The sequence below is a fragment of the Canis aureus genome, chromosome 32 (genome assembly GCF_053574225.1).
Source record: "Canis aureus isolate CA01 chromosome 32, VMU_Caureus_v.1.0, whole genome shotgun sequence".
Taxonomy (NCBI): Eukaryota; Metazoa; Chordata; class Mammalia; order Carnivora; family Canidae; genus Canis; species Canis aureus.
The window spans coordinates 15,827,012-15,841,237 of record NC_135642.1 but is presented as its reverse complement, the minus strand read 5'-3'; the positions used below and the strand labels follow the sequence as shown (position 1 = coordinate 15,841,237).

General features: G+C 33.3%; 1 protein-coding gene across 4 annotated transcripts in view; it reads right to left on the bottom strand.

Annotated features, from left to right (window-relative positions):
* Positions 1 to 311: 311 nt before the first annotated feature.
* The window catches only part of GOLM2 (golgi membrane protein 2), a 100,813-nt gene continuing 86,898 nt past the window's right edge, over positions 312 to 14,226 (bottom strand). For 3 of the 4 annotated variants that reach the window (XM_077880902.1, XM_077880903.1, XM_077880901.1), the window contains 2 exons: positions 9,636 to 9,803; positions 312 to 2,386 (listed from right to left, as the gene is read on the bottom strand). In XM_077880902.1, the coding sequence (XP_077737028.1) occupies positions 2,316 to 2,386; positions 9,636 to 9,803 (239 nt within the window). In that variant the 3' untranslated portion in view covers positions 312 to 2,315. The remainder of the gene's footprint in view (positions 2,387 to 9,635; positions 9,804 to 14,226) is intronic. The other variant, XM_077880904.1, reaches the window with a different exon arrangement.

The following is a 14,226-nucleotide window of genomic DNA, read 5'->3' as shown; positions in this document are numbered from 1 at the left end:
CTGGTTCATGTGTTTACTTATATATTGTCTGACAGCTCCAACTTGGAAGCTCCCTGAGAACTGAAACCTGGTCTGTCTTATCCACTACAGTATTGTTACATAAGACAATGCTGGGCACATAGGAAGCACTCAATATTTGTTAAATAAACTAGCACTACAATAAACTACCTTAATATAAATCTTTCTGCCCTTCTAGTTTAGCATAGCCTAAAAGATATTCTAAATTTGCTCAAATTTTAGTGTTAAAATGTAGCTATTTGCATCACAAGTGTGATGTGTGTGTATGTATCAGAATCAGCAAAATAGTAAAACAAGTTTAATTTTAATTTATTAGAACCCAGTAAGTGATGATTTTAAAAGCAGAGTTTCCATCAAATTAACACTTAATTCCGGGCAAAAATACATGTAAAAAACCTAAATCTTAAGGCAGAAGTAAAATATTATAAAAACCAGCATGTCTAATACAGACTATAGAAGGTCAGAATTTTAGAGATTCACATAGTATTTTATAGCACTAAAATGTTAATACAGTCAGAAACATCAATTGGTCCAAGATTCCTCAGTTTATAAAATATCTAGACTAATTGAAGAAATTTTGCTGTATAAGTAATAGCTACCATATAATTAAGTGATTGTTTTTATGACAAACATAGGCAGGAAATTTCATGGTTTTCATTTGTAAATATTTTACAGTATTAAATATAAAGTATTACTAGAAGTATGTTTTAGATTCATCTTCCCACTCTAATGCCCAAAGGTGTACATCAATTTTCTTTAACTCCATTTTTATAAATTCTGTGAATTATCATACCTATTCATTATAGGCCTGACTATACTCAGCAAAGGCATGAATTACTTACTTATTTGGTAGAAATAACAATTTTAGTAAATCACTATATCTTTTCCTGGTCACTAAATAATTTCAAACTGAAGTCTAAGAATTTTTGCACCTCCGATAAATGAACAGCTTTTTTACTTCTGTAAGTTTGAATTTTTTATTAGAACCTGAGCACAAAGGGGGGAAAAAAGCATTTCATGTTTATGTGCAATTAACAGTAGTCCTTCTGAAAAACAGAGTTAACAACTTTAAATTTCTTCTTATGACCAAAATCTTTTGTTTTGGAGAGGGGGATAAAATTTAAAAGATATAAATCCAAAAACTGGGGTTAATTATAACTAGCTTATGCATTCTATGGAATAGTGTCAAAAAAGACAAATGTATTTAAAATAATTTCACAAGTCTAGCAAATATGAGGTTTATGGGTTCTTAACAACATATTAATTACAAAGATTCTTTATCTTTATTATAAACTTTTAAGCTATTTTGATAAAACGCCTGTAGACCTCACTGTACTTCTACTTATTTGTGCATTAATAAAAATCTGTTAAAACTCCTTATTTAGTACTTCCGAAAAATTCTAGTCAAATAAGATCACTATAACTACCAGAGAAGCTTTGAAATACTGATTGCAGATTCATTTCAAAGTTGATTTAGCTTCTTTCAGAATCTGGCATTTAAGTCATGAATGTTTTCACCAACTTGGACTCTGAAAATATAAAAATTTTAGCCAATGATGGTTATAAAGTTAAGCAGTACTAGTATTATATGAAAAAATAAAAATTGAAAATATATTGTCAATCATGCATTTCACAATTTCATGAACTAAGGAAGGTATAACTTATATTGTTATGTCTTTGCAGGTTACTTCAACTTCCATCAGGCAGCTAATCTGCCAAAACACATCAGCATTCATGTAAAATAAAAGAAGGAGGGAAATGATTTTGCACACATGCTGTCCAGTGTTCGGCTTCCAAGTTCCAACCCCTCCTTTATGTAACTATTGTAGGTGTAACTCCATGAAGAGCATGAGATGAGGAGTAGATAGAACAGAACACCTGTTGGGCTAGCAAGAATATATTAATTTATAAAAAGTTTTTCAGCTGAGTGTTTTCACTGGAGTTATGCTATGTGCAACATATAAACTGTACAACCAATTTTTCCTATTTGTCCATTTGTGGAATTAGGCTCAATAAAATGTAAAATATACATTAGTTCATTTTAAATGCAAAGATTACAGTTTTGCTTACTTTGTTTTTGGCTCAACTGTAATAACATCAAAAAAAATCTCTGCTTTAATAATACAATATGAAAAAGTTCACCTATGTACATGGGTACATTTCTTCATTAAAATTTTTCTTAAATCTATCTCAATGTATCTTTACAACTGATCTTTACAACAAAAGTCAAAAACAACAAAGTAGAAATGATTCCATTTTACAGCACTTTAGGTTTTCTGAAGTTTTCCTTTTAGGGCTTAAAGGACATCATTGAAACGTTGCTTTCCATAGTCTGCAGGATCCATCTGAAGTTCTCGTTCTTCATCATCTGTAAGGGAAATAATTATGTATCAAGAATATTATTTTTAAAATCACTTGCAGAAAACCAATTAAATAATGCCTCCGTTTTTTTCTCAGGCTTAAGGCAGCTTTCTGCTTGTTATTTTATGCCTCCTAAAATAGGGTTCTACTTCTTAGTTGCTTGGTTAACCAGCAAAAAGTCTGCCTTCCAAAGTATTCCAATATATTGGAAGATTACTTAATTTTAACAAATCTTTTTGATGATAGGTAGATAGAAAGAAGTAGAACTAGATATAGTTAGCAAAACTTTAGGAACTTTAGGAATCCACAAACATAATATATATTATTTCTATTAGATTAAGTAGTCCTTTATTTTTTATTTATTTATTCATGAGAAACACAGAGAGTGAGGCAGAGACACAGGCAGAGGGAGAAGCAGGCTCCCTGGGGGGAGCCCGATGTGAGACTTGATCTTAGGACCCCAGGATCACGATCTGAGCTGAAGGCAGACGCTCAACCACTGAGCCACCCAGGCGTCCCGAAGTAGTCCTTTAAATTGAAGTTTTGGATAGAAATCATTGTGTAGACATTTTCATGCCTTTAAAAATCAGCTTTTTTTTTCTAATTACAAAACAAATCCATATTCATCACATTAAAAAATAGAAAATAAAAGACAGGAAAATAAAAATTACTCAGAATCCCAATATTTAACATTATAGTGAACTTCTTTGCTCCTCTGCAAAGAGCTTATCAGCACCTTCTTAAATGAAATGTACTAACCAAACTTAACTTTTTCTTTACCAAAAAGAAAAAAAGTATTAATATAGTATGCTAGTAAGATCCTCAAAGTCAGGATACCTTGGTGGCTCAGTGGTTGAGCATCTGCCTTTGGCTCAAGTCATCATCCCAGGATCCTGAAATCAAGTCCCACATCAGACTCCCCACAGGGAGCCTGCTTCTCCCTCTATGTCTCTGCCTCTTTCTTTGTGTCTCTCATGAATAAATAAATAAAATCTTAAAACAAAAACAAAAACAAAAAAAAAGATCCTCAAAGTCACTTTCAGTAGCTATATTAAACAGCTCCATATAATATTTTGGAGTTTGACTTATTTAGCCATTGACAGGTATTTCTGGATCCTTCTTGGGTATCATCTATCACTTCACATTATTGTTAGCTTATCTGGCAGTAGCAATCCTTTTCTAATTTCATTACAAACTACAGAATTTGAAATAAGACTGCTCAGAATTTGAAATAAGACTGCTTAAAATTATGTTAGAACAAGAATGAAAAGTAATTTAATCAAAGCAAAGAAGCTTCCTTTTTAGTATACGGCTTTTAATGACATCTTTTGGCTCCTCCACAGCCTTAAAAAAGTGCATTTCATACTTTTTGGTTCAAACTAACCCAAAAGCTTAGTTTTTGATAAACTGAGCTGTTACTATCGTAATTGACCAGAAATATAATGTTATATAGTTTAAAGAGTTATATGTTAGAATTCAAATTCATGTGTATACTATAACTTTCTGAAAACTGTTCTTTTAGATTTGATAGGTTTTCCAGGTAAAATTTTGCTCAAGAAAGATGCCATATGGTGTATGCAGTTATGTATTAACTTTACATAATGATGTATTCTTATTTCTTCTTCACGTTTATTCATAAAAAAATGCCAAATAAACCAATTTTCTTTTTCCTTTCAAAAACTTTCCTGTTAAACTTATAGAAATTCTCATTTAGAATTGCAGGCAACCATTCTGCATCATAATCTAACAAAACGATCTCATATCTTCAATAGAGTAATCCACTAGGTATGATAGTGTCAACTCTGTTACAGGTAAAGGCTGAAATTATATCCATAATCACACTGTAATCTGAAAATATGCTAATCAATCTCTTATGGTACTCTTTGTACTTTAAAAACTATCTTTGGTTTTAAAAGGAAAATAATCACTGGCACCTCTCTAGAAAACTCTCCTTAGGATCCAGTTATAGGACATCACCTAATGACTATAAACATCTTTCAGGACTTTAGTAATTAAACGAAGATTTAATCACCATGGAACAGTGGGAAAAGCAGCTATACAAAAGAGAACTCCTAAAAATTTAACAGGAAAATTATTAAAGGGAAAAAGCAGATATGTCGGAAGGTTTTTAACTAAATAATTGTAAAGACAAAATAAAAGCAAGGCTCTAGAAATAGAAAAACTGAATTCTAGTCCTGACCCAGGCACTTAACAAACCTGATCCAGTTTCTAAACCCCTTTATTTTTTTATTTTTATTTTTTCTAAACCCCTTTAGACCTTTAATTACCTCCTCAGTAAAGTACAGATAGCAACTGTTTTTTGTATCTCAAAATAAAATACTGCATATGAAAGCAGTCTTTACTTCCAAAGTCTTCTATAAATATAAGGAAGAGTTTGTTGGTTCTATTGATTTATGCTTTTAATCAATTTTTAATATGGCACGTTCACATTATTTTTCAGAATTCCAGAGGACATTTGGACTATTGAATATTTCTTACATTGAACTACCATTTACATTAACTAGAGTACATTTTCAGAGTAGCTATTCTAACCAGAATTCAAATTTCTACTGATAATCTTTTTGCATGTATTTATAAAGTATGATGAAATTACCTAACCAAATCTGATATAGAACAACAGAGAACCACTAAATAAAATTATATTTTATTTCATTTTACAAAGCAGCAAAATCTATAAATACCTCATTAATATAAAATGACTAGTAAAGGAAATGAGCATTCATAATTTATTAAATAACTCCTAAATTCCTTCTGAAGTCAAGAAAGGACCACCTTCATAAAGCAAGCTCTACCAAGCAAGAACATTTTGGGGTTAACAAGGCAGTGAATGTCTCCACTAAAATGTACACATTAATCCATAGGCTAACATGCAATTATCCTCTAAAGCAGGCAGTCCTTGGGGGATCCCTGGGTGGCTCATGGTTTAGCGCCTGCCTTCAGCCCAGGGCGTGATCCTGGAGTCCCGGGATCGAGTCCTGCATGGAGCCTGCTTCTCCCTCTGCCTGTGTCTCTGCCTCTCTCTCTGTGTGTCTCTCATGAATAAATAAATAAAATCTTTAAAAAAATATTCAATAAACACTTTAGTGCTTGCAGTGTGGAAGACATATTCTAAGTGCTGAACAAATATCTGAATCATATAATCCACATAACAACAGGTAAATACATTTCTATTTTACAGATAAGGATATTGAGGTATAGAGGGTAGGTAATTCACAAGGTCATAGAACTGCTAAGTGGTGGAGCTATGATTCAAATCCAGGCCATCTGGCTCCAGAATCCAGGCACTTAAGCTTCCTTCCATAAATAAACCTAGTTATATGCAGATCATATTCTGTTAAGCAAACTTGAAGCTTCTATGGGACTAAAGATAAGAAAAAGAGAATTTGTAAACCTCCATCTCCTTAATACAATAAAGAATGAATTAAAAGACATATTCATCAGATGTGTAGTGTTTCCAGAGTTAATCTATCCATTGGGTCACTTAAAAGAAGGCAGGAAAAAGAATTTTTTATACCAATATAAATAAAATTCTTTTAGGGTGCTTCAGGAAACCAGGAATTAAAAAATCAGAATTAACCAGGATTGTAAACACAGGAAAAATTGGCTTCACTCAATTCTTTAAGAAAACATTCTACAGGTAGTGCTGTCCCAAATGATCAATACATATGAACAAGCATCAGAGATAAAGCTGGAATCCTCTATCTCTCTAATGGCAGAGATGATGCCAAAATCTCCATTTCATAATCAAGAATTCTGGGGACCAAAGCCAGAATATCCTTAGCTGAATCCAGAACTTCAGTACTGCAACTAGAATCTCTAATCCTAGGGACCCAACAGATTGAGAAAAAGAACACTACTAATATTAGAGCAAAAGAGCCCCTACTGCTAGAACCTTGAGTATTTCTAAAGTGCATGTTTCAGTTTTTTTGTTTGTTTGTTTTGTTTCAGTTTTTTTAATTGAAGTATAGTTGATACATTATATTAGTTTCAGGTGTATAACATAGTGATTCCCTAAGTTTAAACATTAGTTCTCCAAAAAGTATAGCAATCATCTATTACCAGCATGTTTCAGTTTTTGATATCTCTGGCTGCAGAGTCTCAATGGTGGTAGTAAAGTTTCCACTTTCTTTCCTGAGCTTGGAAGAAGATATGTTTGAGGCACGCTCAAATAAGAAACACATTTTCCCATAATACCTGTGTTATACATAGGGCTTCCACTGTGAATGTGACCACAGAATTTCAGAACTGAGTAGGACCATCTACTGTAGTTCAAGATTCACATTACAGATGAAGGATTGTGGCCCAGAGAGTTTAGGTGTCTTGAAACATAATACACAGCTGGTCTCCTAACTCAGCCTAATGTTTTTTTCCCCACTCTATTCTACGGCCTGCTTTGGCTACAAGTGCACAAACAGGCCTGGAAACCCAACCGTTATTTCTACATTGAAACTATGAAGAAATGCTTTTAAATTCTAAATATTCTAGCTTAATACTAAATATTTAGAATCCAAATTGTTGATAAACAAGGGAACACCTATAATTGCCTCTTCCCACTTTTTGGACTGTTAATACTACACCTAAAGAATCCCTGAAAATAGGGCAGTTCAGCAGTTTAGCGGCGCCTTTGGCCCACGGCATGATCCTGGAGACTCTGGATTGAGTCCCACATCAGGCTCCCTGAATGGAGCCTGTTCTCCCTCTGCCTGCGTTTCTGCCTCTCTCTCTGTGTCTCTCATGAATAAATAAATAAAATCTTAAAAAAAAAAAAAAAAGAATCCCTGAAAATATGTTTAAAATTATTTGGGTCTACAATATTCTTTTTTAGTCTGTTCACTCAAACTTATGCTTCATCTGCTGCAGCTGATGTTCTTGAAACTTTGTTCCCTATGATAAAGGGTCCCCTTGGTAGCTATCCTATCTTTCTGCTGCTGTCATCTAGGGAACCCCAAAATGGGATAAAAAAAGTTAAGTGGCAACCTCCAGCTCAACTAAGATTCACCTGCAAATGAGGAAACTCCTAAATTTAACAATCCCCTCCCTACTTCATTGAGGGTATCATTTAGGTCAGTTCCTCATATTCCTTAGAACTGATGCATTTATTCCCTTGTGGAAGGAAAGGCAGAGCAACATGAGGGTACTGGAGATCTAAAGTGTAAAGTGGCAATGAGAACTGGGGGTGAGGGAGGGAGAAGGGTACAGAGGAGAGAGAGAGAGAGAGAGAGAGAGGGAGAGAGAGAGAGAGGGAGAGAACTAAAGATAAATGTACCTACTATGGATAAAAGCCAAACAAAATACCTGAAATTCTGTGATAAAAGTCATTAATGTTAAGATAGCCTAAAACATAAGAAATTATTTGCTCTAATAAAAACCTCAAAATTATCCAATGAAATGATAAAAGATCTTATAAAAGAAAACCTAACAATGTTTAAAGTTTAAACTAAGTTTATAAGACCAGAAGTTAAGGGGTTATTATTCTAGTCACAGTTTAAGATAAAAACTCAATGAGAAAGCATAAAATTATTAGTTAACAACATTTACCCAGGGTCCTATGTATTATAAATACTATGAGGAAGTGGGGGGATGGGTGAATATAAAGGCAGAAAAAGATACAAACAAAATATAAGGCAAAATAAATGAAAATTCCTGCCCTCCAAGAGCTTACAATCTAATTTGTGATATGATATATAAGCACAACAAAGCCTGAAAACAATGTTATAAAGAATTGCAAAAAAAATCCAAACAAATCACAAAAGCAATAAGAAAAAATGGTAACATTTATGAAAAATGGATGAGATTATAGAAAAGGTGGGTATAATTTATTCAATGGCTCCAAACAGTGTTTGAGAAGGTCTCATTAATATATCCTTGTATAACTCTTAGAATTATCTTTTTCTTTTCTTTCTTTTTTTTTTAAGAATTATCTTTTTCTATTCCCAACAACCATTCTTCCAAAACTAGAATGTACTAACGAAACAATGCCTGTGAAACAATGCCTGCGTGGGAGTCAGTCTCTAGTTTCCCTTTTTCTATTAACTATGTAGCATTTTAGGAGAACTATATTTTCTTTTGAGTTTTATAAAAACAAACCCTGTCGGGTGCCTTGGTGGCTCAGTTGATTAAGTGGCTGCCTTCAGGTAGGGTCAAGATCTCTGGGTCCTGGGATCCAGCCCTAATCCCCTGCTCAGCGGAGAATCTGCTTCTCCCTCTCCCTCTGCTCCTCCTTTTGCCCCCACCCCCCACCCCTTGCTGGTGTGAGTGCACGTGCTCTTTCTCCAATAAATGAATAAAATCTTAAAAAAAAAAGCAGAAACAAAAAATCACCCTTATCATGAACCTAAATAAAATTTGATTACTTTAAAAAGAGTTAAAGGGAAAAGAAAGAGCTAAGGAAGAAATTAAGGCAGTTTACATTAGAAAATATTTCATGCATCACATTATAAAATCTAATACATCACACATTACGTTCATAATCAACTTTTACAGAAAAGAGAAAAACTTCCACAAATATTACTAAATGGTATTAGCAGGCAAAAAAGAGGCCTAATAACTTGCAATAACGCAACATACTTTGATATGCATGCATGGGTAGGCTGCATGCACACAGGTAGATTCTGAACTTTTAATAACTTAAAAGCTCAGAAGTTACACAGTTAACAAGGAAAATATGTTGAATCTGTGTATTAAACATGAAACAGACAAAACTTTACAAACCATTAAATATAAATTTTCAGCTCAGAAAAAATTTCAAAAACAGCCTTCCTATACTGAATTAGTAGTGAGATCATCTTATATTCATTGTGGAGGAGACTTCCTTTTGGTGCTTCCCTTATAACAAAAAGGCTGTCTGGTTAATATTTGTACCTAAAATAATGAAATTTTTTCAGATGAGAAACTGGAAAGGAATTATTTTCTGAGAATATTTGCTTTACATAAACTCTAGAGCTATTTCAAGCAATTTAAATCTAAAATTTCTGAATATTGTTGAGTTTCAAATTATAACGATATCAGTAATACATGTAAGATAATTAAAATGAAAATACTTAAATAAAATAATTAAAATCTACAAATATGACTATGATAAAGTTGTTTTCAAAATAAAATTGAAAACTACACAGGATTTCTTTGTATTAAGAATGTAATTCTACTAATAAGTGGGGAAAATTCTACACAAATTCAACCAAAAAATTTAGAGGTGGGTTTCACGGTCACAGCATGGAGGCCAGGCCCACGCTCACCTTGGACGTCTTCCTCTCCACCATCACCATCTTCTTCCTCATTGTAAGCCAGCTCAGCCTGCTTGTCTGCCTCGTACTCACCTACGTTACCATCATCCCCATTATAATCCGCCAGTTTAGAGCCATGCTGCGGATCAACAGGGGATTCATTCTCATCAAAGAATCGGCCTGTGAAGTAGGTAGAGGATTAATTCAAGAGTAAAGAGAGAAGAAAAGAAGGGACCTACACTGGAGGCAGATCAGAAAGTAGACAAGTGAAACCTGGCAACTTTCAGGGTACTGGTTATAAAAAAGATACATTTGGGGAAGGCTATCCAAGACAAAAAAGAAATAAGAATGAAGATTGAAAATAATTTTTTAAAAGAATTTCTCTTTTGTGTTAATTTCAGTACTTGCTACTTGAGGTTTGAATATTTTCTGAAAGAAAAGGTTACCATTTTCAGGACTGTATTCCTAATAACCAATGACTTCTCCAATACAAGTATTTATCTAATTTACCACTTTAGGAGAACAATAAATAATCTTATTACTAGATATAATACATATTTGAAATCTGTAGTCATTTGCTGCTTTATTAAATATCACTTTCTATTAATAATTTTGGTACTTTTCTTTGTAAAAATAAACAAGTACTAGGCAGACTAGTTTCTTTTCGGACGCTAAGACAAACTAACATAACTGATGGCTCTATCAAGTTCCTTCAGTGATAGTGACTTATGATAGTCTTGTATTTCCAAGGAGGGATGGCAGAAAGAATAAACCATCAGAATTCCTAGTGGTATCTGTTTTGAAAAAACATCCCAAGTAATTCTGACTTATTCTTTCCCATTTCCTAAATAGGACTTTTAAAAGTCAGTGATACAGGAAGCTTAAGAAAGTTGACCTACATGAGACTGTTACATTGCACACATTCATAAAAATAAGAAATAAAAAAAAGCAAAAGACATAGCACCTACTGTAGAAAGCTATTCAACAATTAAGTATTGACAATAAAAATGTTAGGCACACTAAGATCTGACTCACAAAAACAAGTTAAACTCTACTTTGACATGAAAGTTAGGTAGCATAAAAGTAAATTTTATTTCCAATTCCTAAAATTTAAATAACAGTAACCTACTGGCAAGAGAAAAATTTAAGAGTTTTAAAAAATTGTAAAAACTTTCTATAATAAGTCTAAATTTTTTTAATTAAAAAAAGTACAAATGGAAAGAATTATGGAGGTATTGGTCAGTTCTACAAATAGCTCACCACATTATCAGGCCAATATATTTCTAGTTTTTGGATAAAGAGTCAATCAGGAAAATAGTTAAAAAACAAATCACACTTACAAAGACTTTCAATGATAAGGGGTTTTTACATCGGAGACTAATGGGGGCTAATAAAAAGAGCATAAAATCATCTTATATTTATTCCAGAATAAGATGACTTTATTATTACATTATATGTTCAATTAACAAAAAAATGGAAAAGTTGATAAAATAGAGTTAGAGAAAAGAAATGGATATAAAAGAGATAAAAAGGAAAAACAGAAATAAGAATATGTAAGCTATTTGTGAGACAGACACCTTGTCACCTAATGATAGTTATGCAAAACAAAACATTTTGGTGGCTTTTGTTATTATTTCTTTCTCTAACAATAAAACAGATGATGCCAATGTTATAGAGATCTACATTTTCTTTTTAAAAAAGCATTATTTACTATGGACTAAACATCTGGAGCAGTTAAAACATCCTTATGCGATAAGAAACTGCTATTTTTTTTTATATATAAACATTTTAATATGGCAGTGAATTTCACAAGGTATATCATTTCCTCTAAGAAATTCTTTTACATTTTTTATCAATTATGAAATACAGAAGACTAAAAAGTTAGTCTGAAAAAGTTATTGTAAAACATAGTTAATATTATCAGACATGGTACATTAGCCAAAAAAAAAATCAACCTATACTTATTATAATTTTCCAACAGAACAATTTATAGTTTCTTTCTTTTATAGGTGTTTGATGATCTGACTAGCCTGAATTCAGTCCTAAAATTATAATACTACAATTAGTGACACTAGCTACTAGACAGAGATAACCAGAAATCAGCAACAAGAATGATTGAGAAATCAACCACAGGGGTACCCGGCTGGCTCAGTTGGTGGAGTGTGAGGTTCTTGATCTCAAGAGTTGTAAGTTTGGGCATTGAGATTACTTTTTAAAAATCTTATATATATATAAAAAGAGAATGGATGAGCACACCACTGTCCTTTGCTAAATAAGTAATTTGTGCTATCATATATACAGAATTTTCATTTTTGGAGAAACAGCTAACCCTTTGTATAGGGTTTCCAACATTATGATAGACAATAAGTAAGAAAAAAAGAACCAGCTACACAACATTGCCAGTCAAGTTGTGACATCAAACTTCACATTCAATAGTGAATGACTATGACAGTATAAATGAAAATGCATAAGTATAACAGGCTGCTAAATTATATAATGGTAAGGCAACATATTTGCAAAAAAAGAGTTCTATAAGGGAGAAATTTGTGTGGGTTAGAGCTAGAAAGGAAGGTTTCAAAAAAGAGGCAAATATAATAAACCATGACAGAGAGAAGGAAAGAAACATTGGAAGAATGGGTTAAGAAGGGAGATGGAGTATTCAGGAGACAGTAGGTAGATTAATTTGACTGGATTTATATGAGAAGGTAGAAAGAGGAAGTTTAGACAAGAAAATTAGGAATAATTATGGCAAACTTTTACAGATAAAGATCTTAAGGGGTCTCCTACATCCCCTTCACAAGGTCATTGTTAGAATGAATGACAAAGTATATGAAAGTACCTACAATGCTTTTTCATACAACAAAGACTTGCTAATATATGTGCAAGGTATTGTGCTGGGCACTGAGATGCAAAAATAAACTTTCCATCTCCACTTCTGATAACTCATTGTAGTAAGGGAGACAAACATGTAAACAAATATTTAGAAAGTGATGCTATGTGTGTTATACCAAGTGACCTAGAAAGTGACATCTGAACATGGAGACTATTGCTATCATTAGTTTCTATTTGATAGAGAAGTCTGGACTTCAGGAAGGTAAGGAGCTATGAGGACTTAGACTAGGAAGATTTAACAGGAAATTAGTTAGGAACAGGTGAATCAAATACATTTAAAAATAAAAACTGAATACATGGTACAATGAAATGGAAAGACTCAAAGAATAATTTTATAATCCTAGCCTGGAAACTAAAAATAAAGATACTCATACTTAAAATGGAACAATTGGAAGGGTATGGGAAAGCAAATGCTTTAGGTATACTGAATTTAGGGTTACAGTAAGATATGCAAATACAAAATTTTATAGATGCATGGAAAAAGATGGAACTAGACTCTACAAAGTGAGGGCTAGATGTACATACTTAAGATTCATAAATGTAAAGATGATTGGTTAAATTATGAGAAGATAATTTCCATTAGGAAATATTTACAGAAAACAGCTACAAGTCAAAAGAATGATCTTAGGTAATGACTGTATTTAAGAAGGGAAAAAGAAAGTAATGAGGGTAAAGTTATCACATGAGGGTATAAAACTGATATGTTTCAACAAGAATTAAATATTGTACTTGATCTCTGAAGCATTTTACCTATTTATTTATTTTTTTTTTTAAGATTTTTTTTTATTTGTTCATGGCAGAGAGAGAGAGAGAGAGAGAGGCAGAGACACAGGCAGAGGGAGAAGCAGGCTCTACGCAGGGAGCCCGATGTGGGATTTGATCCCGGGTCTCCAGGATTGCGCCCTGGGCCAAAGGCAGGGCCAAACCGCTGCGCCACCCAGGGATCCCTATTTATTTTATTTGAGAGAGTGAGAGTGCAAGGGCGGGGAAGGGCGGGGGGGGGGGGGGGGTGGAGAGAGATGGAGAGAGAGAGAGAGAGAGGGAGGGAGAGAGAGAAAATCTCAAGCTTGATCTGGGATCTCCAGGATCACACCCCAGGCTGAAGGTGGCACTAAACTGCTGAGCCACCGGGGCTGCCCTCATTTTACCTATTTAAAGATTAATTCACTTCTCTCTCTCAGTAACCACAATGTTAAAACTGTGCCCACCTAGTGAGTAATATGGTAATTATATTTCGCTTGGATCCCCAAATTTCCTTACATTTTTGCAAAATTCAATTGTTTACTTGAATATTATTTTCATCCTGGTAGCTGCTTAAAAGTGATTAACTTATCAGTGACAAGATACTAGCTCCAACCTAACAATTTAAACACAAGAACAAGAAGAAAGAAGCAACATATGCTCTAGCTACTGAAAAGTGTTCGGGTGGTATCAAGTTGGAAAAAAAAAATCATAAGAGATTGGTTGATACACTTTTCAGTTCACTTTAAACAACAGAACTTCATACAGAATGATAGGTATTCTGTAAAACACCTTAAACATCAGACTACAAACTTCCAAACCAGTAGAAAACGAAAGGATGATGACAAATAACTACAACACTTCTCAATCACAAAAAGGCATTTCAATCAAGAGAACTAGACTGTATGTTTCAATCTCATACTGGAAATCAAACCAAGATAAGTCACTTCTTTGCTTCATTAGCTCAAGT